At 33.4% G+C, this 24,435-nt stretch overlaps 3 protein-coding genes across 3 annotated transcripts; 1 reads left to right on the forward strand and 2 right to left on the reverse strand.

Moving 5' to 3' along the window:
• Positions 1–2,637: 2,637 nt before the first annotated feature.
• LOC135147086 (uncharacterized) lies at positions 2,638–4,169 on the reverse strand. Its single transcript, XM_064079539.1, has one exon. It carries the CDS (start codon positions 4,167–4,169, stop codon positions 3,108–3,110), a length of 1,062 nt encoding a protein of 353 aa, XP_063935609.1. The 3' UTR covers positions 2,638–3,107.
• Positions 4,170–8,095: 3,926 nt separating this feature from the next.
• Positions 8,096–8,476, forward strand: LOC108225631 (uncharacterized). Its single transcript, XM_064079540.1, has one exon. The coding sequence runs from the start codon at positions 8,096–8,098 to the stop codon at positions 8,474–8,476; it is 381 nt and encodes a 126-aa protein (XP_063935610.1).
• A 7,663-nt stretch (positions 8,477–16,139) lies between these two features.
• LOC108224913 (cytochrome P450 CYP736A12) lies at positions 16,140–18,044 on the reverse strand. Its single transcript, XM_017399673.2, has 2 exons — positions 17,259–18,044; positions 16,140–17,116 (listed from the first exon to the last, which is right to left on the reverse strand). The coding sequence occupies exons 1-2, from the start codon at positions 17,952–17,954 to the stop codon at positions 16,289–16,291; spliced, it is 1,524 nt and encodes a 507-aa protein (XP_017255162.1). The 5' UTR covers positions 17,955–18,044; the 3' UTR covers positions 16,140–16,288.
• Between the last annotated feature and the right edge of the window lie 6,391 nt (positions 18,045–24,435).

The following is a 24,435-nucleotide window of genomic DNA, read 5'->3' on the forward strand; positions in this document are numbered from 1 at the left end:
ATAGGAGTCTCAAATTTTGAATCCAACTCCTGTAAGATAAAGAAAGAATGTTTGCAATTATTATTACTTCCCAATAATAGTCTGCAAGTTTGCAATTATTATTTATCATGGGGCAATATATCATATCCGACATATATGTTCAATGTGTTTTTAATTTATATACCTACCATGTATTGAAAATGATATTAAAACTCTGCATTATTAATTATCAGATTTAATGGAGTGACAAGTGAGAATAACTCAGAAATTCTCTTAAGGATATAATTGCCTCTTAAGATTTGCTTTGTGCCAGGTAATCAAAATTATAACTATTTTACAGTAACACATCCAAAAGAGCCAAAATAAGGATATAAATGCACCTGCACTGACTAACCATATATTACAATATCCACAAGATGTGTAATTTGTAAAGGAGAGGAGTATGTATCAGCAAGGTACAGCATTAATAAGAGAAGTAGGACTTCTGCTACGCTATAAATCAAGAAAAATCAACTATTTCCACTCCTAGCTACTTTCGATCAACTTATATCATAATCATAATCTTCCATGTAAAAAGGTTTATAATTCCATCTCATTAGCAGAAACACTACAAGCTTTATCGTATACTCATTTAGGAACAAGTGTTTCTAGATTAAATACATATACTAGCGCTAACACAATACAGCAGGTTAGATTCTACACAGAATAAAAGGCAAATTAAGATAAGAAGGAAGATATACCGCTCGTCTCACAGAAAAAGGAGTGGCTCCACTTCTATGATTCAGGTCCAACTTCTCACGATTTTCCTTCCCCTTTTTCGAAGCTTTCTCAAATTTTTCACTCTCCCAGTGCTTAGTGATGCTCTCCCATGCACCTTGCCAAAGTAATGTGTCTTTAGCATACGTCTAGTAGCATGAGTGTAGCCTAGACTTCTGGCTATTTTAACTCTCTCATCTGCTCGTTTTTTCTCCTTGCTGAGTTGGTTCTTCAAGTTACTTTGTATATGAGATCTGACATACACGTCTCCTATTTCATTGTCACAATCATAGTTGTAGTAGACCTGCCATACACACAAGGATTAGTACATATATAATCATGGTGATGCTAAAATGTACCAACTTAAAAGAAGTAATATACCCTCAATTCAGCTGCACACTTAGCCAAAAAAGCTTTCCTCATTGTTCCACTTGCATTGATTGTATCTTTGTCCCAAAAACTTCGGACTATGGCCAACAAGATCTTTTTATGACGAGACTTACTAATACTGCATTGATTGTATCTTCCCTCATTGTTGATGTTTAGATATTGATCTATTTTACTAACCTAACCGTCAATTTAAATGACCCTTATATTCTTTTTTAATTAGCTTTGTCAGTTTTATTTAAAATTAGAAGAAAATCAAAAAATGATTCGTTAATTATGTTCAATCCAATACAAAACTCGCTCTGCTAGCTTTGAGATCACATTTAAAGAATAAAAATTACTGTATATAACTCATGCAACATATTATCAAACTGAGTTGTGCACAATTAATTTTAACTGTCCAGGTTAGAGTCACTTGTGTTTCATACAGATACACTGGGCATCTTTCTGCGGATATCAAGCTTCTTGTTTTGATATCCTAGTGCATTTCAAAGCTTTGTCTAGCATTCATCAACAAATCTCTTCATTCTTCGTATGTGTAAGATTTCTGCACTAGCTAGAACCCAAAATTTAACACTCAGATATATCATACTTGTTGCAATCAAAATATCTACTATTTACGTAATTAAAATTGGAAAAAAAACAACGATAGAAGCAAATTAAAGATCAAAAGTTTCTCGCAATGACAAACAAATATAAATAACAGAATTAAGACGTGTGCATCATCATTCTATGTGTTCTCAACGTAATGCCAAATTATATATTATTTTTTCGGAAAATAAGCCCTTGATTTAAATGGACTTATTTGTCTCCAAACAAGCCATTTGTTTTTGTGAGTAAACTCAATCTTTTTTTTTGTCCTGAACTATGCATGCTTGTTTGTAGACGCCGTAATCAAGATAATTTTGAAAAATTTACCAATTTATCCCTTATTCACATAACATTTTTTTATATCAGTGATATTATATTCGAGTTTAGATTAAAAGTTATATATTAATATTTTAAAATCATGATCTACATTATTAAACCATTTATATCCTTGCAGTTTATTGTATTCTTCTTTTTTTGTCAATTTTTTTTAAAATTTGTTAGTATGACTTAAATAATCTCCTTTACAGCTAAGAGCATCTCCAAAAGTGTTCTAGTTGGCTATTATATATAATTTAAAATATTAAGTTTCTACTAAGTTAATATAAATTTAAGAGTGCCGACTCCAACAATACTCTTTATATTTGCTCTTAACTTATATTTTGTTTATATTTGAATTCAAATATTTGTCACGTAAGTGGGAATCTAATGTAAGAATGGAAGAAAATGATTATTTTATTAATATACAAGCTCTTAAATTAGAGGAGGGAGAAGAGGCTCTTAAGGTTTTTGAGAGCCACTAAGAGTCTCTTGAAGCTCTATTTTTTCTCACCCTCCTATCTTTTGATTTAAGAGTTAGTTTGGGAGTGTTCGGAAAGATGTTCAAATAGTGAATTCATTAAACTTCAAAAATAATTATAACTGCACTCATTACAAAACCAAGCTGGATGATCAGAACTTACATGAATGACTAAATCCATGAACATATCTAACTCCAAACCCAAGCTTATGTTTCTATGTTTAGCTGTAGTTGCATGGTATGACTTGTGTTTTTGACAAAGCAGTAAACTGTGAGCAGTAAAAAATAGTAACTAAACTACTATGCATGATCAGCTATTATCGGGCATATCAAGCTTCGTCTAGCATCTTCGTTTCCTCTGCAATGCCATCATGAATCTCTTCTCTTCCACATCCTCAGCATCATGTGGGCCTTAACCTGCTTCCAATCTATTATAAACAAACAATTTTGGGTCTTTGCTTGCTGGCCTTATGTTCATTTTTTCCATGATCAACCAACATTTCTCGGCCAATCTTCTCGGCTATTTTCTGCAGCGGCTCATCCACAAAATCTTGTCATATTTAAACTGATCTAGGTCTCAGGTTTGCGGCAGATAAGTTTATGGAAGCTTTCGAATATCCCAACCAAGAACCTTGCAGATGACTTGCCCCAGTGCTCTATGAGCCCTCCTCGTCTTTGTCTTGGCTATGGTGGTCGAATGTTGTACAAGAGCCACACAATCCTTGTACTTCTTACCCACCTTCTGGCCGAGCCCAGCACACACCAAACAACTGAATTCACCCCTCTCACAATTCTTCTCGTAATAAGACCTAAGTTCACTATCCTCAGCAAAAACTCTCAAGAAGAATTCGTAATCTTTGCACTCATTCTTGTCATCCATGTCATCATCCATTCCACCATCACCACCATCATCATCATCATCTGACGATGAATAATCTTCAATCTCACCATCACTATCCATCATCTCCTTAAACATCTCCCTGGTAGCTTCCAACGCCTTTTGCTGCGCTTTACGAGCAACTAACCACGCATTCTCCTCTTTCGTGAGTACCCTCTTCTCAGCGTGCTTCAAATTCAACTCATTTCCAGAAATCTCACGCCACTTTTTAACTTCCTCATAGCCACCACCACCGCCCTTCTTACCCTTCTTTTTCATATTCGTCCCCTGAACACCAAGTGAAAGCCTAGTAAGCTTATTATTCAAATTTCCATGTCTTACCCTCTCCATAGGTTGCACAATATTGGACACACCCGAATAACCAGAACCATTTGAATCATAACCAGTATGGGCATTAGGCCTATGATCATGGTTCAAGATCGGCACTGATGGCTCATAGTCCGGGTAAAATGAACCGGGTATGGGGTCAAAACCCCGTCTATTATTAAAATTGTTAGGGTTTTTAACATGATGGACTGGATATATTGAATGAGAATTAGGATTGAAAATTGGGCGGTTGGGGGTGAAACGAGGGTTTATAATAATTGGGGGATTAGTGTTTGGAAGAGGAGGGCCTTGACGACGGAGAGAATGGAGGTGCCTCACCTCATTTATAAGCTCTTCTTCTGTCAAACGAGGCATTGCAAGATTGAGAAGATGAAGATTTGTTGTTTTCTTCAGGTAGCTCAAAGCTTTCTGTTGATGTTTTGTGAAACTATGCATGCTTGTTTATATAGGTAGCCAGGGAGATGAACCTGGACAATTTTTAGAAATTCACAATTAATGAGATATCTTCAAGATTTCATATATTCAATTCAGATTTCATATATTCCATTCAGATTTTATATATAATCTTGGAGATATTAGATCACATGCTCGAAATATGTAATTCTAAATTTTTTTCTGAAAATATGTAATGAATTTTAAATATATATATAAATATATATATAAATAATTTAGAATTTAAAAGATATTTCCAGAGTTTAAATATTTTTATCAAAATTTTAAATTATTTTAAATTTAAATTACCTAAACCAGTATTAACAATTGGAAAGCATTCAACATTTTAAGAAATATGAAATATATTTAATATTTTAAATTATATTTAATTATGGGAATTTAGAAAATATGTATATATTGAATTTAAATTTGAAAAAATAAATAAATAATTTAGATATTCAATCAATATCTGAATTATCTTTAGACATCTATTAATATGATTTTCAGTTTTTCTTAAAAATTTGAAATGTGACAAGAGAGACAATAGATTATAATTTTGTACAATTATCAAATCAAAAATTTGAACTATTTTTCAAAATTGATCAATATTTAATTACAATTTGAAATCATTCTTAAAAGTCTTGGGTTTGAAAGATTATTTTTTATATTTTAAAAGATAAAGAATTCATAAAAATTTGTTTTGATATGATTATATTTTAGAATTCTCTTTCGATTAAAAGAGATGATAAAAAATTTGTACATCTTCTCCGCTCAACTCTTGGTGATGTATGACCTACGTGGTGTATGACATATACTCCCTCTGTCCCTCTCATTTGTTTACAGTTACTATTTTGGGATGTCCCTCTCATTTCTTTACATTACCATAAATAGTAAGTTTTTCTCATCATTACACCCACTATCTTCCCCCACTATCTCATATTTAACAATAAAAACTACTATTACACCCACTACTTTCCTCCACTATCTCAAATCTATTATTAAATATTGATAGGTCTCACCACTTTACCCACTTTTCATCTAACTTTACTCATTTTTCATACATTGTCTTGGTCTCCGTGTCCCCCTCCAATGTAAACAATTGAGGGGGACGGAGGGAGTATGGGCTAAACAATTTTTTTTTTTTTATGTGAACCTTTAAATTGAAATGGACTATATCTATTTGTACAAAATAAGGCCCTATCAAATTAATAAATACGGGCCATCTCCAACCGTCAAATTACAAACAAACTTGGTCCACTTCAAACTTGGTGGGACTGGACTCTATATTTATAGTATAGTTTATGTTATTTTACTACTTTATTTGTCAAATTGATGGATAAAAAATTAAAATATATTTCATCAATTTGCATTGAAAGAAAATAAATTATTTAAATAAAATGGATCAAAATAAATAAATTTATATGTCTATATCAATAAATTGAAACATATATATTTTTAACTTTTTATTTAAAAAATTATATATATAATTTTTTTTAAGTTTATAAATCTGATATAAAATATATATTTAACGTCCAAATAATACTTCACTAAATTTACATAGGTAGCTGTGAGCCTATGATCAAATAGATACGTACATTGAGTTTACTTTTCACATATAGCATTCACAAATCATATACATATAACCACTATTCCCATCGAGTAATGTTACGTCCACAGAATGAGAAAATACCCAAAATCTCATATAATGATGAATGAAGTATCCAAATTATCTACGCATAGAATTAGTGTCTTATTTACCCATTCATGCACGCATAGTCCAAATGCGTGTATTCATCATAACCTTATACACAGCCTACACTCATGCTACACACATACCATAAAACTGATAACAAGCATTCCGAGACATATATATTAGTATTAATTTTAACAAACAAAAAAATCAACCTGAAACAGATGAGATAAAATAAATCTATTTACTCACTGCTAGTATGTGCGATGTCGCATTACAGACATACGTGTGTGTAATTGAGACACATTTACATGATGCGCCTTCTAAAACTACGCATGGCGTGAACAATATTTATCTTAAAAAAAAACACTCTACTTATACACACGCATGTGTGTGATGCGTGTTCCCGTAGTTATATAAAATATTCTTTCGTCTTATGGTTATTTCGGTCAGAGTTTAGTGAAAATCCGTTATAAAAGGCGTTCACCCCGAATGATGCTAGCTATCACAGTTATAAAAAATGAAAAATCTTGACTTAATAGATTAGCCAAAAAGATATCTTTTAGAATTTATCTTAAAATTATACATTTCATATATAAAATTATAGTGTTTATATCTTTCAAGAACTGTTAATGAAAAAAAATAGATTTTTCATTAATATAAAAATAATAATTCAATCATTTATGAAATCTTTAAATTATTATATAAAAAAGAATACTTATGCATACGTGGAGAGAATAACTAGATTCAAAGGCTATCACAGTTTTAAAAAATGAGAATTCTTGCTTAAAAAAAAGAGAATTCTTGAGTACTTATTAGATTCGCCAAACAAATATCGTTTATAATTTATCTTAAAATTATACCTTCCTTAAAAATTAAAGTGCTCTTATCTTTCAAAAACTGATTTTATATTTCCAGAGAAGATAATAAAAATCATGATGCTTGATAAAGACGGCTAAGAGCCACTTTCTTGAGAAAAAACTATCTTTTTTTCCTTCAAAAATGGCTCATAACCACCTTTCCGAATACTTAAAGCAATATTTAATCATATTGCAAATTTGAAATTTCAGTCATAAATATATAAAATTCAGCCACAAATATACAAAATGGTTAAAATTCAATCATCACTTCACAATTTTCTCTATTATTATTCTAAATTGAATACACCTAACTCTTGCTAAATAAACTCAGGCCGAATATACTCCCTAATAAAGTAATATTTTCTCTATTTAATACTCCCTCTGTCCCTCTCATTTCTTTACAGTTACTATTTTGGGATGTCCCTCTCATTTCTTTACGTTACTATAAATAGTAAGTTTTTCTCATCATTACACCCACTATCTTCCCCTACTATATCATATTTAACAATAAAAACTACTATTACACCCACTACTTTCCTCCACTATCTCAAATCTACTATTAAATATTGGTAGGTCCCACCACTTTACCCACTTTTCATCTAACTTTACTCATTTTTCATACATTGTCTTGGTCTCCGTGTCCCCCTCCAATGTAAACAATTGAGGGGGACGGAGGGAGTATCATTATTTAAAATTTAAAAGCACATATATATCAACCAAAACTTAAAGTATTCAAAAAACATACAAAGTAATAATACAACAAACCTAGTATTCACATTATGTATAATTAATATTAGAAGATTATTCGTTTTTCATATGTTAAATTTTAAGTCTAAATTCGCCAAAAAAAAAATTATAAGCTTTGTAAATATTCTGAATTGGTCTTCTCCACTTGGACTTGTATGAATCTACCTAAAGCTAAGTATTGGCACACCACTTAGCTCATATTATACCTACAGACGTGAAGCCTACTACTAAGCCTTAATTAGCAGCATAAAACTCACCATTCGTTTCTCACCAACTGTCATTACAACAACTAGCTTTAAACTTTAAGCCCTCTCTCTTCACTTATCTTACAAGCTACATTCTCCCGAATCATTCGAATTTTATCGTAATTTGCACGATTGGAGATGAAATTAAGCAAGAGGCTACGTGTGCTGAGGCCATGCAAATATTTAGTCCTGCGTATTTTTAAGCTCCGATTCAGAAAGCGCCTCTTGGGTAAATTTCAGCGACGAAAACAACAACTTCTGCAGCACCAAAATCCGGAAAATGACAGAGTTTCTGGCGAATTAAACACGAGAAAGACTGTCAGTTTCAGAAGTGTTCTGCGGTTTCTGAGATTCACAAGGAAAACAAAAACGAGCGACATTGTCCAAATGGACCGCATGATGAAGATAAAGAGTTTCTCATCTGCAGCTGTTGAAAACCAAGACAAGTTATGTGTTGGAACCGCTACTAGTACTGGTTATACTAGTAATGTTACCGCAGGATCAGAAGATGAAGACAAGTACTCCTGTGTTCGGACAACAGGCAGGACTGTTGTAGGAAAATGGGAATGTTCGCAAGAAGTGGAAGAGGCATGCAGGAGCTTCGAGAACTACTTGGCGGAAATGATTGTGGAAGAAGGGAGAACGAAGGATTTGATGGACGTGGAACAGCTTCTTTACTGCTGGGATAACCTGCGGTGTCCTGTTTTTATTGATTTGGTTTCGAGATTTTATGGGGAGTTATGCAAGGATCTGTTTACCAGTAATTAACATGTATTTGATAAGCAATATTGGATACGCCAAAGTGAAGAGTTTATCTTGTTGTCTTGGATATCCGGGTTGGACTTTCAGAAGTATTAGAATATATATGAGTTGAGTTCTGTGGGATGCTATTAAACTTGAGAAATTGGAGTCTCTAAGAACTACCGTTAGATTGTAAACAGATCCTGTGGCTGAGATTTAATAAAGAAAAATACAGCTGACCTTTTCTAAGCAAATTTAAACTGCAATTCATTTCTTGAAAAGCATATCCTGCATCCTCCGTCGAAACAAAGAAAACCACGACCGTTACAAAGAGTGCCGGATTTTCGCTGAAGAACCCTTGGTGCGGAACTTTAGAGACTGAATTCACCGACTGGGGAGCATTTTGCAGGACGTTGCAAGTTTATGTGAATACGAGTGCCGGATTTTGGCTTGGCCCAACCCGCGTTGCGGAACTTTTGAATCTCAATTGACCGGTTGGGGAGTACTGTCAAGACGCTGCTGCAGGTGTATGCGAAGATGAGTTTAGGTATGGCCACTAATTTGTTACTATGTGCTTCAATTGAATTGCATGTCGTATAAGTGGTCAATAGGTTAACGGAATTTGAGTTTTCCGGTGGCCATGGTCGATGGGTTGTCCTGCATATGTTCTTTTGGTTTCGTAATGATCGAATGAATTTTTGTTTTGTAGACAATGGAAATCCGTGTTTAATTGTTCTGCACTTGATATTGCTAGGATATTAACTGATTTTGGATTTTTAAAAATGCCCTTTGCTAATTGGTGAATGCTTGTCCTGCATATGTTCCTTTGTTTCGTAGGGGCGGAGTGGGATTTTTTTTTTGTGCATTTTGAACAATGGAACTCTGTGTTTGTTCTGTGCTTGAAATTGCAAGGACATTTACTGATTTTGGGTCATTAAAAATGAGCTTTGCTAAAGGGTGAAGGCTTGTCCAGCATATATTCTTTTTGTTTCGAAGATGCGGAATGAAGTATTTTTTTGGTCTTTGTAAACATTGAAAATATGTTTGTGTTCTGCACTTGACATTGCCAGAATATGTACTAATTTTGAATCTTTAAGAATAACCATTGCTAATTGGTGAATGAGTGCTGTATTAGGACAATGCAGAACGCTTTGTTGAAATGGTATGCGGTGTTTGCTTTGATTCTTCGTGTTCTAATTGCACAAAGTCATTGCAGAACAAAAACACCTGATGTAAGTAGAGCATTTAGCCACAAACAAAACACTCAATACTCAAAAAAATGCAATTCCAACATACTGCAGAACGTAACCACAAACTGCAGAACATAACCACAAACTGCAATTAGAACTGCAGAACATTGGTTTTTTTTTTTAATTTGGGTATTGGGTGTTTTGTTTCTGACTAAATGCTCTACTTAAACTGCGTGTTTTTGTTCTGCAATGACTTTGTGCTTGTTCCTAAATCAAAAAATTTACTATATGGGTATCTGATCTTGAGTGTTATGCAGTGGGGAGTTTTTAAGTGTAGAATTTTTATTGTAGTGCATGACATAACAAGAGAAGAATTGGGTGCAAGATTTGTGAACGAAGTAAATTTTTTATAGTTTCTTGTTGTGTGAGTGGTCGAGGTTTGGAAAGAAATTTTGCTCACTTATGTTTTTTTAAGGTACTGGGGTGATTATGAGCCGCCATTGTTGTTTAGCTAGCACATTAAATTTGCTCAAACTGTGAAACATTTGTTCCATAGAGTGCTTCTCTCAGTAGCTTATTTTATCAATGAATGGTGTCCATTGCGTTGGTTTTTGTCCTGCACTAATTTTGCTTTTTTGATGTTTAGCATAGCATATTTCATTGGACAATTAAAAAGTATTGTGGCTAAAGTCCAATGCTAATGAAATTATCGTTGTACTAATTTTGCTTCTTTGATGTTTAGCATAGCATATATAGCTCTGTCATGGTTAAGATTAGTACTAAGCACGAAGCTTTGAAGTTATCTTGAGATGAACTAGTTTATACAGGATTTTTGCGAAATAAATTGTACTTGTAATAACTACTTATCTATCCTCTGATGATATCACACACTTATAATAATCTAAGTTAGCAACTACTGAAGCAAATCTATTAAATTTAGGATATTTAAAATTCATGATATAAGGACCTGATAAAATAAGTTAATCATTAGTTCACAATTCACATTACTTATATTTATACCACTACCAAGTGTTTAGTGCATCACTCTCTTTGCACACATCCATTTTTTATTTCTAATCTTAACAAGCCATTACATTGTTGCTAACCAATGTTGGCAGACTAGTGCAGAACACAAGCCTTGTGCGGTTGTGCCTGGACCAATATAAATAAGTAAATAATTAAGATAATTAGTGCTGCTTCAATTTTTTTTTGTGTGCAAGTTTGATGAACAACAAGCAGCAGTGCAGAGAGTAGTGTTGTAATTTTGGAAAAAGAAGGGGATGCTTTAGTTTGCGTCTCCTATGTGTAATATGGCACCTGTTACAGTATTTATGTAATTGCGACGTTTGATACATTTTGATAAAACAGATACGGTGTATTTTTTTTAAAACAGTTGTGGGAATATGCATGCTTTAGTTGTATTTTCATCAGTTTTATGTTGTTAAATACTATTTTTAATTCTATATTTTCTGAATGAATGTTTGCACCTATTTTATAGGATGTGGAAGAAGAAATTTCTTTGACCACGCAGGCACGTGCAGATGTGAATTTAAAAAAACACTTTGATGAGGAGGCAAGTTAGACTTTTGTGTGATAGCTAATATAAGTTCATGCATTATCAAGTGTTTTCTAGTAACGTAATTTGTTTTGCAGCCGTACATGATCAGTTTTGAGATGAATCTGAAGGAGTTGGATGTCGTGTACCGTAGATGCTTGACGAATTTCATTGATAGCTTGCCGTTGTATCCTAAAAATGCAAAGCTTGCTGACTTGAAGCAGAGATATAATCAGTTTTTCAAAATGTTTGCGGATTCCACATCCATTAATAAAAGTATGTCCAACACTAACACACAGAATGGGTGCAAGACAAGGGTGGCACAAGATGATGATCAAAGTGTTTCGAGTTACTCGATAGGATTGACACAGATGTTCGCCAAACACCTATAGAGATGTACTACACACATTGGATCATTGTAGGAACATCTTCAAAAAAAAATCAATTTAATAGAAACAAAAAATTAATATGCAGAATTAATTACTTGGCTCCATTCTGATTAGACATTTGAGACTTGTTAGGAACAATAACAATTGTGTTTCAGATAAAAGGATATTATCGATGTTCCTGATCAAAGACATAATGGTGAAAAAAAAATAAAAATTGATAGAAAAAATGCAGGACAAATTTGCTAAGTGAACTCCTGAAAACACTCATTTTGTTGTAACTGCATTGAAGTTGTTTCACGTAAAGACACGGCCAAACCTATTTACACGTCTCTGTTTTATGTAAAGTAAAAATTAAATTATATATTTATAAAATGAATCTAATATAATCAGCAGCCGTTGGATCAAATTGAAATGGAGGGCCTGGATTGGGACTCCAAGACTCCAATAAACTATGAGACTCCAAATAACTTTCCTCATATAGATATAAAAGTTTAAACTTTCAAAAGAAACAAGAAACGCAGAATTAGTACTGTTTACCACTATTTTCAAATATGCAGCAGTATTTGACAGTTTTATTTAGGGTTGAGAAATATTGTTCCACTTTTAGAAATAGTGTCAATTTCTACAGAGGTTCAGGTTCTTATAAAAGGATGTGCTTGCTTTCTCAGACTCTCTTGTATCCTGCATGTCTAGCTTGACTTTCATTAATTGGACATTATTTTTTAAATCCACTCGATTAATTGCTCATCTAATTAGTACACATTTGTAAACTTCACTGGTCTAGTGATTTGTCATCCCTAAAATACAAGAATGACAGTAATATCTTCATAAACATGATCAAACACTGCTAACACGAACATTACTAACTCTCGATGGGAGAAAATGATTTACAACAAATGTGAACACTTGCATGACTGTAGAAAGAATGTCGCGAAGAACATGGAATGGAGAATAATGAATATTATAGCTGATCTTGTGGTTTGATTATTGAGCAAACGAGAGAAGATGTTCTCAGGAATTCTGAGCAAAAATCAAGTTATGAGTCACAAAAGACCAACGTAACCTATTTATAAAGGTTCAAGCTACCATGTTGTTCTTGTGGCCAAACTATCTAGATGGGCTAGGTGTTAGTCAGGTCCATCAGGACCTTGTCTGTTGGACAGTGAAAGCCATCGTGATGGAGGAGCCCGTACTTGTTGCATGGCTCAGGCCCAAATGGCAAGGGGCTGTCATGGAGCGGGTCGGAGAATGGATATCGATCCAATAAGTAGAGGTAGAGACCTCGAGATAGCAAAGGTAGAAACCTCGTTATGTATATTCATGAGCCCCAGTCGAGATTGGTCACGAGCCTTCATGTCTTGATCATCCTTTGATCGGGTGATAGAGCCCAATCATTCTCTGGTAGGGTGAAGGAACCCAAAATATATAGAGGGCGTAGCCCTAGAGAAAGCACAAGGGACTTAGTAAATAAAGTGGTTGACCCCTTAGATGAGGCCAACGTGAAGTAATGATGAAGAGGCATGAGAGCGAGGAGAATGAGCCCTAGGGGGTGACCGCCTAGGCTAGTAGTCTTGAACCGTGATGACCCCAAGATAAACGAGGCCAACAGATAGCGAGGCGAAGGGTACGTAGCGACCCCAGGGCTCACTGTTGATACTTGCAGCGACCCCTAGGATGAGGACCCTTGGATGATGACCCTTAGGGAGCAAACCTTAAGTCTTGATAAATCTTTTAAGTAGTGGAGACTTACTAGTAAGGTGGCCTAGAAGAACCATGAGCCCATGGGACTTGGGCCACTCCTCATGTTGGACTGAAGAGCAAATTAATAATATTCATTAATAGAGAGATGAATGAGTTCACCTTGGTAATCCATATCTAAATGTAGGTCTGCCAAGACTCATGCCGATTCCGGACATATCACTAACACGTGTTAGCAGATTTAACTAGAATCAATTAACTATGCACTTTTCTATCATTTCTACCTTCATTCTTTTCATCTTTTATTTTTTTCATATCAAAATTTCATTTATTTAGTAGAACATTACCAATATAACTTCTTGCAAATTGGTGGCGGTTAGTTTTTCAAAATGTGTTAAGATTTACTCTAATAATAATTATTTTGAAGAATTCTTAAATTGTTTAATTTAATGATATCATAATACTGGAGGTTAGATGAATTAAGAGTTTCTTTTTTTCAAAGACTTGATGTGAAATACTGAATTATATGATTATAAATTTATATTAAGTACTCCCTCTGTCCCAAATTAACTGTCCAGTTTGACTTTTTGGTGGTCAATTTGACCCAACTTTGACTGTAAATTAAAGATTATTCTTTAATAATTTTAGAAAACTGAAAAATATATTTTAAAGTAGAATTGATAATCTTTTCAATGATATATTTTTCATAATTTTATTCACTTATTTAATACATATATATATATATATATTTTTCAGTCAAAGTCGAGTCAAATTGGCCATGAAAAAGTCAAACAAGACAGTTAATTTGGGACGGAGAGAGTATTTAAATAAGGTGACCAATCCGTCAATAGAAAAGGACCGATTTTCACCTAACAAATGATATCTTTTCATTATGAGATCCTACGGTAGGCATTTATAAATTTAACTGGGGCAAATGCCTGACCAAAATACCCAATTTTAAAAACAATTGACGAAAATATGACTATTCATTAAGAAGGGTTCTAAATATCCAACATGTTCGTCCCTCAACAATACTTAATCAAAATACGAATATACAGTAAAGAGGGTCCTAAATATGCATAAAATATTGGATTATAAAAAGATTATCACGTCACAACCAGTTGAGGTGATACTTCATTGGCAGAGGAGCATACTCCACTCGAAGTGGAGAAACATATATATTTATATGCTTGATTAAATTCCTCGGTCAATATCACACAAATCTCCAATTTTTAAAAATATTTGAGCAAAATATCAATATTTAGTAAGAAGGGACCCTAAATACTCACAAGATACTTAACCTTCTAATGAGTATTAATGAGTATTAGGATGATATGTCACAATCAGTTGAATATTAAGATCATATTTCATTGGTAGAGGATTATTATTGTGATACTTTACCGGTCTACACTATTATAAAGACGTTTATTTCTAACTCATATTGACGATTAAAGCAGCACTCAAATGATAAAATATATGTTTGCACTGTACGGTAACAAGAAATCAAACCTAACATGATAATAATTTCGCTATGATCTACATTATTTAGTAGTAACGAGAATAGCAATATCCATTGACACGTACCGAACATGACCATACTTCACATGAAATACGTTGCTAATTACATAATAATATTTGTACTCATGTATATAAATTATAGTAAGTTAAAATATTCTAAGCGTGTATACAGAAAAAAAATTTATATTATCAATTTTAGTGACTCTTAACTAATATTCGACACGATAAAATTATTTAAAATTGTGCAAGAATAGTATTACGAAAGCAATTAAAGAGATGATTGCAAATGACTGAATAATGAGAGTAAAATTTAAGCTTAAATGAAGGGCTACCAAGAATATAATGATTGTAGTTGTCAGTGAAAACTACTATAGAACGAAGTCTTTGTTTAATTTATTCCCACTTCACTCAGATTAAATTACCTTTCAAGTTTCATATATCTAAATTTCCACAATGTCAATACTTTCTAGTAAAGTTGACAATTTCAATCTCTGCAATAGAATATATATACATATTACTATAATATGGTGCTTTCCCCATCAGTGTGACAGTGTGTATCATTGAAAAATCATCTTTCAATTTTATCATTCTTAAAATTCATATTTATTTTGTCATATACCTGTTTGCTTTGCTCGTACTTCTTTTGTCTTATTACACACTATTTTACAATATTCTTTGGCATTTAACGGATTGGTTCAGCTTTAGTAAAATCCGAACATATTATATAAAATTAAAGTAGATATGTAATTATTTCTTCTTCTTTAAAAAAATAATAAAGAAATATATTTGAGGCGTATTTAAAATTGTTATAAATTATTATATTATAAAGTTGTAAAATTTCAACATGGAGTAGTGAATTGGATAAGAAATAGAAGCATGTGGAACACTTTAATTAGCGGTAGCTGTAGTGGTTGATTGATCATGACAATAATGTATACCTTTACATAAAATGTGAACAATGAAAGTTGACCAAGTAGAGAAAATGAACTCTTTGCAAGGCTGGAGGAGACTTGGACTATTTCTTTATTTCAAAGTCCACTGATGTCTATGATATCAGTGCATACCCTTAGAAATAAGTTAGCTGAATATTGCACATAGGAGAAAGGTGAGTGTTATCAGGATCACTGTGTTGCAAGAAAAAATTGCCTAAAAAAGTGTCGATTTCACGAATTAGATAACTTTTTGATAATTTTTTTGATATTTGCATATTTTGAATTATAATATAAAAAATAATATTTTGGATAAGGTTTAACAGTGAAATCTATTATTGCTTCCGGTAAAATTGACAAGCAACCTTTTATAGAAACAGGACTTTCTCTGAAAAAAGATTTTGAACTAAATGCTGCTAAAAACTGCTTTTACCAAACTGGTGAACCTTACATGACTGCTAAATGGAACACAAGGCAACATTATCAGAAAGTATACAGAAGCATAAATACAAATAACACAACTTGATGGAAGTTAAGCTAACAAGTGAAGAAGTTTCAATTCATACTCTAAGAGAAGGAAGCAGAAGTAAATGATTTTCTCTAGGCAATGCCAGCCCAAATTTCTCATCCATATCAAGATCACTGGCTGACATGCCATTAGGCAACTCGAAATCAAAGCTATGCACCAGCTGTGCCACGATTTGTCGAACCTTTACCAGGCCTAAATTCATCCCTGGACAGACTCTCCGGCCAGAGCCGAATGGCAGAAGCTCGTAATCATGCCCTTTAAGGTCTATTTTCTTGTCAGCAAACCTCTCGGGAACAAATTCCAGAACATTGTCAGACCATACAGCAGGATCTCGTCCTATAGCCCAAGAATTTATAAAAATTCTCGACTTCTTAGGTATGTCGTATCCATCAATCACAATATCATCCATGGACTGGCGCGGAATTAGCAATGGAACAGTAGGATGTAACCGAAAACTTTCCTTAATTACCATATCTAAGTACGGTAACCTACTCAAATCTTTATCCTCGACGATTTCAGCATCTCCAACGACATCCTTAATTTCTTGTTGGAGCTTTTTCATTGTCCTTGGATGCTTAAGCAGTTCTGCCATGATCCACTCGATTGTAGTACGCGAAGTATCAATACCAGCTGCAATCATATCTACCAAGATTGCTTTCATGCTATCCCGGTCAATTAGGCTTATTAAATCGCCTCTTTTTTCTTCGCGTTTATCCAACACCGACAGCAATATATCAACGAAATCTGGCTCATATCCCTCCGGTCTAGTGGTGCTAGCAGCTTCCTCATGCTCACTGATGAAGGTATCCAAGATTTTGTCCATAGATTTCCGCATATCCTTGATTTTTCTAGTCAATCCCTATAATAGTTATTGCAAGAAAAATCAGAGCAAGCCTTTGAAAAAAAAACATAAATCCCCTGTATCTGTTAAGAAAATATGATACGAGTTTGATAAACTCGTAACCTGACAACTTAAGATTTTAGGAGAACTGATAACTTACCTGAATGTCGAGGGGTCCAAGCATGGGGACATAGTCTGCAATATTAAAAGCCCCTGCTTGATCCATGATTTCCTGCATAGTACCCTTAAGATCAAACCGATCATCGTCTTTCTTCCCGAACAACATCCTATAAGTCATTTTCTCAATTCCATCTCCAACTAAATCACTGACATCCACCACTTGTCGCGCCAAAGCAGCCTTTTTAATAGTACTCACCATCACGACCAGCTCCTCCCTCCTCATTTCGGCCAATGAATCAATCTTTTTCGCGCTAAAAAGCTCCAACGTGCACAATTTTCTGATATTCCGCCAATAATGTCCATACTCCCCGAATGCAATCCCTTTGTTTCCATAAGAAACATGCTTGCCGGCCTCATTCTGAGGCCTGCTAGCGAAAACAAGGTCATGAGTCTTGAGAATTTTTTCCGCGATTTGAGGAGAGGAAACAACAATTGTTGTGACATTTCCTAGCTTCATGGACATTATAGGACCATACTTCTTGGCCAAGTCATTGAGGGAGCGGTGAGGAAGCTTGCCTAGCAAGTTTAAGCTTCCGATTATCGGTAGGCCTCGGGGTCCAGGTGGTAATTTACGACGGCTGGATTTGAAGGGCAGCAGGGGTGTGATGAGAGCATGGATGAGCCAGAGGAAGGGTGCTAGAAAGAGCAAGAAAATGGCTAAATTGTATGGAGACATTTGAGCTTGGCTTGCAGAGGATTAAACAAATTGAGAGATGTTTAATGATCATGGGTCTAAAAGCTTGCTTATTTATAACACAAGTGACATCCTGTGGCCTCAGATAGTTGGGCGCTACAACTTTTTTCTTGTTAGGAAGACTCGGTGCCTGGTGCCTGTGGCAAAGCCTACTTGTTTTTTTTATAAGAAATCGGCTTCTATTTTTTTTTTTTTACTCATTTGTGTAAAAAATTAAAAGTATTTGTAAAAAAACTGAGAAGGTTAATTTTTGTTCTAAGACTTCTTTTTCTTTCCAGAACAGTTTAATTATTTAAAAATTTTAATTTATTTTTCACTTCTAGTCTATTTTTTTAAGAAAATATATATAATTCATGAGTTTTAAAATATTATATTTGATTTTGATTTTGTTCGTATTGCACGTCAGATAAAGTATTATGAAATTCTTTTAGCTACTTAATCTACCGATAATCAAGTGTTTTTCCCATTCATTATTGAGATCATGCCAAATAGTCTTCCATAATCAAACACTACTTTTATCTAAGTTTCTAGAACTCGGTTTATTGGGACGCAATAATCCGATGTTTTGGGGCCCGCAATATTGTAGAAAGTCAGCAGTTCACATGTCACAGTTATATACTTCCTCCGTCCCAATCAATTCTATACAGTTTACTTCTTGGGACGTAAATAAATAATCATTAACACTCAATTCTTTCTTCCACTATCTCCATTGTATAATAATATAAACACTATTACACCCACTATTTTCCTCCACTATCTCAAATCTATCATTAAATATAAATGGGTCCCACCACTTTACTCAATTTTCATCTCACTTTGCTCACATTTTACACTTTTTCTTGGTCTCCGTGTCCAAACCAAATGTATACAATCTACCGGGACGGAGGGAGTATATATATAATGGACGGAGGTCCGATTCGGAGCCCTCTTAACGGATATGGATTCATATAAAATAATATAAATCAAAATTTGATCTAATATTCGGGGATTTTTTCGGGTACGGGTCGGGGAACGGGGATGACTTTGAAAAAAAATCGGGGATCGGGTCGGTACGGTTTTTCACATTCCCCGGGCCCGATCCCCGAACCCCGACCCGATTTTCCCCGATCGTCGACCTGATTATTATATTATATATTATATATTATATATTATATATTATATATTATATGCATATATATTATAATCATTTATTAACATGTTTATATACCTCTTTAGGTCAACTTCAGTCATGGATTTTCACATGTTTGTAATCATTTATTAACATGTTTATATACTTCTTTAATATAATTAAATTTATTGAAATAAATTTTAATATTTATTTCTATTAATATAAGTCTTAAAACTAAAAAGGTCATAATTAAATCATTGAAGATCTATTTATTAAAATGATTAGGTATTAATTAGACATATTAGAAACTAATCATAATTATGAATTTAAGTATTTAAATAGAAATTTTAGCTTAAACTAAAAATTCCTGAATCACCGCGGGTATCCCCGAACCCCGATCGAGCCGGGGATGAGTATCGAAAAATAATCCCCGATGAAGATCGGGCCGGGGATGGAGATTGAGTTTGGATTCGGAGATCGGAGACGGGTATAGCAATCCCCGACGCGAAAGGACCCCATCCCTATTCACGAGGAGCGTCACTGTATCAAAACTTAAACATGTAACTCCGAATTAATAAAGAAAACGTGCTTGCATGTATGCTAGATAAGAAAAAGGGGCTGGCTGCATAATGCAGGTCGAATCATAAGATCTTATTCCCAATTAGCAAATTCGGAGTTGAATTTTATCTTTCAATAATAGGCAAGTCATATTGGAATAACTCAAAGTTTAAATTATTTATTAATCGGATCGTCGTAATTTGTTTTGGTTCGGATTTTTAGCCAAATTGAAATTACTCTGCACAACTATAATTTCTTTTCGAAACTTCAAATCATCTCGTAACCCAAATGAATTATATGATTCTGAGGCGATTTAGATTAGCAAATTTTACGGTCATAACTGAATAAACCAGGCTTTATAATAATAGAAGAATATTCCTAACATTTAGAGCATCTTCAATTGACTAATTTTCATGGTTAAGTTGATTATATAAATATTTTTATTAAAGGGACTAATGATTACTTCAATGAAATTAATTATATTTGTGCTTATATAAAATTATATCTAAAAAATTTTCTCGATCGACAAATATAGTCAACCAAATCTGCTATCTTTTTTGCTAAGAGTATCTCCAATGGGGTTGACTATAATCGTTCATTAAACTGGACATGTAAGATATTATGTAAAATTTGATGAACCATGTATTCTGACCAATACATGGAACAACATGCCTAAATTTCTTGGCTGATAATCGATATGAAGGATGGAAAAATTTGTTTGTACTCTCATTAAAGAAAGGAAGACCACAGAAGAATACTAAACAACCTGATTGTGAATTGTTTCTTCAAGTACCTCCGGAGTCAGAGTTTACGGTCTAACTTGACTTGCTCAAAATGAGAATTGCAAGACTAATACAAATATGATGCATGAAGAAACGATGGGTGGTAAGCACGATGTTTTCATATCATGGACGAAGTATATTCATCTGGTTTCTTTGAACGAAGTTTGCTAATCCATGTGTAATCTTCCATTTTAGTGTATCACAATATTTGCAGATTATATTCCTGTGAAATATATTGATAAATTACTGCATCAACCTTTAGATATCAAGTTATATCTGCGATTCATATATCAAGACAATTTAGAAACACCAGTGATCTTGGTTATAGCAAGTATATATGAAAGTTTAAATGTGTGAAGGTTAGATCAAAATCTTCACTCAGCTCAATCATATACACATCTAAATACATTTAATTTTCAAATCTATTTGGTGACAATTTATGAAACTATAAGAGATATCAGCTTCATCAACACACCGGCATCGAAAGTCTATATTAGTCCAAGTTTGAGTGCGGTATATAGCATGAGACATAGATATTTATTTAATTTACTCATTATTCACACGGAATCATATAATTGTATATTTGACTCTGTTCTAAAAGTCGGTGATTAATCACGATTAGTCACCGATTAATCCATGTTCCGTAACTCGCCGAACTGATTAAATCTCCGATTAATCACTAATTAATCCGATTAATCCCCGATCAATTCAATTAATCACCGATTAATCCTTGTTCCGTGACTTCACCGATTAAGTCCGATTCCCGCTTTTTACAACACTGATATTTGATTTCAAAACAATACGAGAATAAATTTTTTATGTCGTTCTAGGCTTAATCGTGATAAATATGTATCACTGCTAAATCTCTGATTATAACATCTCCAAGATAGCTGAATAATCGTACTACAATATTTAGATTATTATGAAACAATAATGTAATAAAGTATTTGAGCTTATGCTCAAATCCTTTACAAACTAGGAGCTTTTCATCCAGACTATGTTGATTTTAAATGACATTTTATTTTATTTTATTTTTAATTTGAGATTATTTGATGGTTTGATTATCTGTTCTTAATCATAAAAACTATTTCACAACACCACGAAAAAAGCAACTACAATATTAAGACACCCGTGCGCGGAGCGCGTGCAAGAAAAGCCAGTAATAATAGATTTAAAATAGAATAAAGAGACAATTAACGAGATAAAATGGGAATAAGATGATTGGATGGGTGTAATATTAATTTGGGATGAGTATTAAAATAGAAATTGATAGTAATTGCAAAATAGTAATTTGGGGATAAAAAGGAAAAATCACAAGTTAAGTCGAGTAATTAATTGAGAATGGTGATTAATAATTGATTAATGAATCATTTAGAGAGGTGGAAGTTTGTAGAAATTTGAACAAGACGAATTAGAAAATATTTATTTGATTAATAAATATAGATAATTGATATGTTAGAAATTATATAATAAATTAAGATTTGATTGGAAATGGGTAAAATTTGAAAATTTAGAGACAATTTAATTGGTGAATATCATGAATAAATAAATAAGTGAACAAAATTAGAGAAATCCGGATTTGGTATTTAATGGACGAATATTTATTTGGATTTATACTAATAGAAAGAAGGGAGATATCAAATGAAATAATCATTCATATATTAATAGGGACATTGACAATAAATGATAGAATTTTGCGTTTAAAAGTTTAATTGGGGTTATTAGTTAATAATCAAAGAAAGAGAATAATAAAAGAGAAATGGGGGATTATATAACTTTAATGTAGTTATATTAATCCAAATTTAATACATGTGTTTATGGAAGTGCAAGCAATAAAGAGAGTTAGATGATCGATCAAGACTCTTGAAATTATGAGGAGCTGTATAGATTTTATAATAAATCATTCAAGCCCATTATTTTATGAGAATATTGAATTTATTATTTTGGGTGATATAGAATAATTATTATCTGGAATGGCGAAGCTCCATTATACAAAGAGTTAATCACACTTTGTAACCCCTACGTTTGCTCCAAACGCAGTTTAGTACCTGAACTTTAAAACGTGGCAATATGCACCTTAAACTTAACATTCCCGTGCAAGTTGTAACCCCTAGTCACTATTTCATCCAAATTCTGCCGTTAACTTTAACTGTTTGAGAGGTAACAGTGTGAATATCAGTTTCTAACAGCTCTTTACCCACTATCCTATACGAATTAAGTTCAGAATTATATTCACTATCCATGTATTGACGTGAAGTTTTTCGTGCCTATTTCATAATTTTGTGAATAGTGTTGATTGTTAAAATATTACATCTCGTATCATTGTGAATCGAGAAAATATCTCTGTTTCATTTTGAAGGCTTTAAAAATATTGTTCACATATTACTTTCTATAATTCGAGCCCTCCCATTGTTCGGGAATGAGCTAATCCTATAACGATAATATTTTGAATCTTCGAAACTTGATGTGAATACATTGCAGCGATGATCTCAATTTACTCCTTTTGGAGATCATCTTATCCTTTGGAATCTAGTCCTTTTAATTATCTTTTTACTTCTAACTTCGGGTAATCTTTGTTATGACGAAAAGGTGCATTGTTCGCACTTCTTTGAAAGAGATGAATAGTGATGATTGAGAAGTTTTTGTTTGGGAAAATTTTCTTGTATTCGGAGGAATCTGTTCAAGCTGGTCAACACAAATTTATTAAATTCGTGTTAGAGTTGAAATTTACTATCTGGTAAGGCGGATAATGGGGTTCAGTTTTAAACCCTGATGCTAGCAAAGAGAGTGTTGGTGTGTCTTCAGTGGTTACGATCAGACCACTAGGACTACACGGGATAACGGTATTCATGAAATGATGTTGATCGAGCCATGTAGTGTTACCGAAAGGTGGAAGACCAGCATTTTCTTTACTTGAAATTGTGTTGTCATTTGATGCTAACTGTTTTGTTACTTTGACTTGAATTGACTTATATGCTTTATTCGCATATCCTGTTAATTGTTGTTTTGTGCTATGTAGACTTGCTGAGCAATTAGTTGCTCATTCTTACATCTACTTTATTCCTTTTGAGCAGTAAAGAGTGAGTATGACACGACTCAAGAGAATCGCCCGGAAACGGGTTTTGGCAAGAAAAAGGAAAAGGCACATCATATGAGCTGAAACTGCTAGGCAATGTTGTTTGGTGGTACCAACTATAGTTATTATAGTAGTCTGTAATCAGACTTGCTATTATGTAATAAAGTTAGACTTGGTAGTAGTGTTGTGGACTATCGACCCTGGACTTATGGGGCAAGAGTTGGTTTGTATAATATTAAAATGTAATGTAAGTGTTGTTTTGAGGCAGATGTTTAGTGACGGACCAGATCTGCGGGATACAGATCTGGGGGCGTCACAGATGAACTCTTCCGATATTCACCACCGTGCTAATATTCTAAATAAGTCTTACAAATCATCCAAAATACCATGTAAGTCCTTAAAAACGTTATCAAAACCCATAACAAAACACACAAAAATATGGAAACAAACATAAACATCCCAAAAATATGGCCACGACTAACAACCTTGATGACAAACTACTCAATGAGAATTCACCCAAAAGGATGAGATCTTGATTTTATTAATTGTGTTAATAATCAATTGAGTCACCAAAGTGAGCTACATATATCAAGTTGGTCAATCACCAAACTCAAAACGGTCTTAGATCAATCATATAAGTCAACTAATAAATTAGAGAGAAGTGAAAGAGTGAAGATGATTTATCAATAAAAAAAATAAATGTTGAAGAGTGGTAAGTGACGGCTAAAACCCTGTTCTGAAGGTCCACTCTGAAAACATTTTCCTACATGTCTTAAATCATTAACAATTACATAAACTTTTTTTTTTTGAAAAGCAACGAACTGATATTCATTAAATCTCAGAAATTCTTACGATGATCCCATGAAGGACTGAACAAAAGTAGACTGAAACTAGTAGAACAAGCTACTAACAAAAGAAGCTACATTACATACAACCTTG

The sequence above is a fragment of the Daucus carota genome, chromosome 6, assembly GCF_001625215.2.
Source record: "Daucus carota subsp. sativus chromosome 6, DH1 v3.0, whole genome shotgun sequence".
In the NCBI taxonomy this organism is placed as follows: Eukaryota; Viridiplantae; Streptophyta; class Magnoliopsida; order Apiales; family Apiaceae; genus Daucus; species Daucus carota.